Here is a 3,810-nt window from a genome sequence, read left to right as displayed (position 1 = left end):
GTATTTGGGGGCATATATTTACACCCACTTAGCATCATAAAAATACCCCACAGAAGAAAAAGAAATACAAACCAACTAATATAGAAAATAAAAAATAAGAGAAAAACAAATAGAAAGAGAAAAATAAAGGGAGAAAGGGAAGGCTGGGTCCCACCTGGTAATGGTCCTCGGCCCACTAAGGAATCAACCGACCCAAGTACTCCCTCCGTTTCTTCTTACTCCGCATATAAGATTTGGTCAAAGTCAAACTACACAAAATTTGACCAAATTTATATAAATAAATATGAACATCTACAATACTAAAACTATACAGTATGAAAATACGTTTCATGGTGCATTTGATAATATTGATTTCATATTGTGAATGTTTATATTTTTTAATATAAAGTTAGTCAAACTCTAGAAAGTTTGACTTTGACTAAACCTTATATGCGGACTAAAAAGAAATGGACGGAGTATGTGGTCAGCCGATTTAACACGGCCCAAACACCTCAAAGAACAAATCGGGAAAAATGGCAACATGAATCACAAAGCAAGATCAACGGCACACAAATTCGACTGACCCAGAATAAAATTTCAAGGACTTACATGTAGCTAAATTGATTAGGTATGTAGGTTCTTCTCCGCTTTGACTCGGGTCAAAACAAATGTTGCCTATATTGACTCTTGTAAGTCGCACAGGCCTAGTTAAAAGACGACTCGTCGCTAATCGTTCCCATTTGTAAACACTTCTGATATAATGAAATTCATCGTCAAGCATCGACAATTTTTTCCACAATTGTTTTTCGCGTAACAATCTGGACCTTTTATTTCTTAATTGATACCGATTCTGACATAGAGAATAACTAATTTGCTAGTATTTGTTTTCTTCATGTTACTGTCATCTTCGGCTCACCATCCCTCATGAGGTCACGACTATGAGAAATTGAGAACTCTCTCTCCTTTCCTTCCCGCTAGAAGTTGCTACATGCTAAAAGGTTGTTTTCTTGAGCGAAAAGCTAAAATGTTCTTGGTTCAAATGCACTTGAAATCTCTAAGACATCATATATTTTACAAATATGAGTAAATTAGGGGTGCTCAAATAACACTTCCCACTTAGATCGTCACTGCCCCCTCTCCCCTACCATCTCAGTCTGAAGCCTAACTCTTCCAGTCTCGCATCCATCGTAGTATCTGCGTCAATTCCTGTCCACCTCGTCTCCGTCATCCTAGTCTCTGCGTCAATTCATGCCCCATCGATGGCGAAAACATCAAGGAAAGCTCAAAATAATTTCAGTTGCATGGATAATGGCATACCTTCCACAAAAACACGGACCATACATTTTCCCGTTCAAAGAGAACATATATGTGATCCACACAATTCTCACACACAGATATTGGATATGATATGTAGGAGCGCATAATTCCATTTCATATCGAAAACCACAAAGTAGAATTATAAAAAGAGATATCCTACTCATGACCCCAATCACCATACTGCAAGCTGATGGGAGACACCTCACCAACCTATGAAACACATTTACTCATCACCTTACACATGCCTGCAAGAGTGCGTCCATATAAGCTAGCCCATATGTTGCACCGGCGACCTCACATCTTCTTCCAAGCCAGCCATGGATTCCCTCCTCTGGTTCGTGGAACTCCTCTCTCTCCTTTGCTTCTTCGTCTTCTACTACCGCCACCTCCAGTCCAAGAAAATAAGCAAGGCGGAGCCGACCGAATGGCCAATCCTCGGTCATCTTTTCGGCATGGTCGCCAACCTGTCCCACTTCCATGACTGGGCCACCGGCATCCTGGCCGGCACACGCTACAACTTCGAAGCGCGCGCGGGCATCACCGGCGTCCGCTTCTTCGTCACCTGCGACCCCGCCAACGTGCGCCACATCTTCACCTCCAACTTCACCAACTACCCCAAGGGCGAGGACTTCGCCGACATCTTCGACGTCTTCGGTGACGGCATCTTCAACGCCGACGGCGACTCCTGGCGCCGCCAGCGCGCCAAGTCCCAGCTCATCATGGCCGGCCCTCGCTTCCGCGCCTTCTCCGCGCGGTACAGCCGCGACAAGGTGGAGAGGAGCCTCCTGCCCTTCCTCGCCCACGCCGCCGACGCCGGGACAAGGACCCCCTGCGACCTGCACGACGTGTTCCTGCGCCTGACGTTCGACATGACCTGCAACCTCGTCTTCGGCGTCGACCCCGGGTGCCTGCAGATCGGACTCCCCGTGGTGCCCTTCGCGCGCGCTATGGACGACGTGCTCGAGACGCTCTTCCTCCGCCACATCATCTCGCCGGCGTGCTGGAAGCTCATGTACCGCTATGAGCTCGGCACCGAGAGGAAGATGGCCGCGGCCCGTAGGACCATCGACCGCTTCGCCGCGGACACCATCGCCAAACGCAGGGCCGACCACAAGCTCCGACCCAACGAGGGCGTCACCGACTCGTCCGACATGCTCTCGTCCTTCATCTGCAACGGTGACGCGAGCGAGTACAGCGACGACTTCCTGCGTGACACCACGGTGAACCTCCTGCTCGCCGGCCGGGACACCACCGGCGCCGCGCTCTCCTGGTTCTTCTACCTTCTCTCGAAGAACCCGCGCGTCGAGCAGAAGATCCTGGACGAGCTGGCGCCTATCGCTTCCCGGAAGAAGAAGAAGCTGGCCGGCGACGATGGGATGGTGGTGTTCGACGTGAGCGAGCTGAGCGGCATGGTGTACCTGCACGCGGCGCTGTGCGAGTGCCTGAGGCTGTACCCGTCCGTGCCCTTCGAGCACAAGGCGGCGGTGGCCGACGACGTGCTCCCCAGCGGGCACGAGATGAAGGCCGGCGACAAGATACTCATCTTCTCCTACTGCATGGCGAGGATGGAGGGCGTGTGGGGCAAGGACTGCATGGAGTTCAGGCCGGAGAGGTGGGTCACCGCCGACGGGAAGCTGAGGTACGAGCCGTCCTACAAGTTCATCTCCTTCAACGCCGGGCCCAGAACCTGCCTCGGCAAGGAGATGGCGTTCGTGCAGATGAAGACCGCCGCCGCCGCCGTGCTGTGGAACTTCGCAGTCGAGACCGTGCCGGGCCACGTCGTCGAGCCGAAGCTGTCCATCATTCTCCACATGAAGAACGGGCTCGCCGTCACGGTCAAGCGGAGGAACATCACTGGCGTGCATGGCTAGCTAGTACGTACGTGCGTGCCTAGTGCCTACACGTCTCGGCCGCAAGGTATACGGGGCGTACGTAGCTACACGTAGCGGCCACGTAAGTACATGTATACGTATTTTATGTGTGCAAGAGTGGCATGTGTGCTTACTACTAGATGTGCGTTGTGACATGTGTGTAAGCTGTATGTATGTGTGCCCTAAATAGAAAATGGACGTATGGGCACCAGCTTGGATGCGTGATCTATACAGGTTGGCCTGATGCTTGTCCCCGCTGCACACTATATTTTCGCACGCGCTATATACATTTCTAGAAGTTATCATATGCCTGCTCACTTTCTTATTCGTTATGCATATCACACTTTTGTATGCTACATCCTTTTGCAACTAGCCGTGGCTAGAACGGGGAGAGCCAGACTTTGGAAGCAGCATTAATTCGGCAAACGGCCGGGGTCAGATATTCAGATAGGTATCCATGTCCCACATGCGTTTGTTGAATAATGTGCCACGCACAGGGAGTTGTATCAATCTATCCATATATGGTGTAATAGTAATATAGATCAGCACGCATGTGCTCCTACTAGCTAGGGGGCAGGAGCTAGAAAGAAGGTACTGTGCATGAATAATTCTACTTCTCCCCACAGATTATCTCCCCCCTCCA

General features: G+C 50.4%; 1 protein-coding gene across 1 annotated transcript; it reads left to right on the top strand.

Annotated features, from left to right (window-relative positions):
• The first annotated feature begins 1,551 nt into the window (after positions 1 to 1,551).
• LOC119292000 (noroxomaritidine synthase 3-like) lies at positions 1,552 to 3,432 on the top strand. Its single transcript, XM_037570820.1, has one exon. It carries the CDS (start codon positions 1,614 to 1,616, stop codon positions 3,165 to 3,167), a length of 1,554 nt encoding a protein of 517 aa, XP_037426717.1. The 5' UTR covers positions 1,552 to 1,613; the 3' UTR covers positions 3,168 to 3,432.
• Positions 3,433 to 3,810: the final 378 nt, after the last annotated feature.

The sequence above is a fragment of the Triticum dicoccoides genome, chromosome 4B, assembly GCF_002162155.2.
Source record: "Triticum dicoccoides isolate Atlit2015 ecotype Zavitan chromosome 4B, WEW_v2.0, whole genome shotgun sequence".
NCBI lineage: Eukaryota > Viridiplantae > Streptophyta > Magnoliopsida > Poales > Poaceae > Triticum > Triticum dicoccoides.
This window is presented reverse-complemented; position numbering and strand designations above follow the sequence as displayed.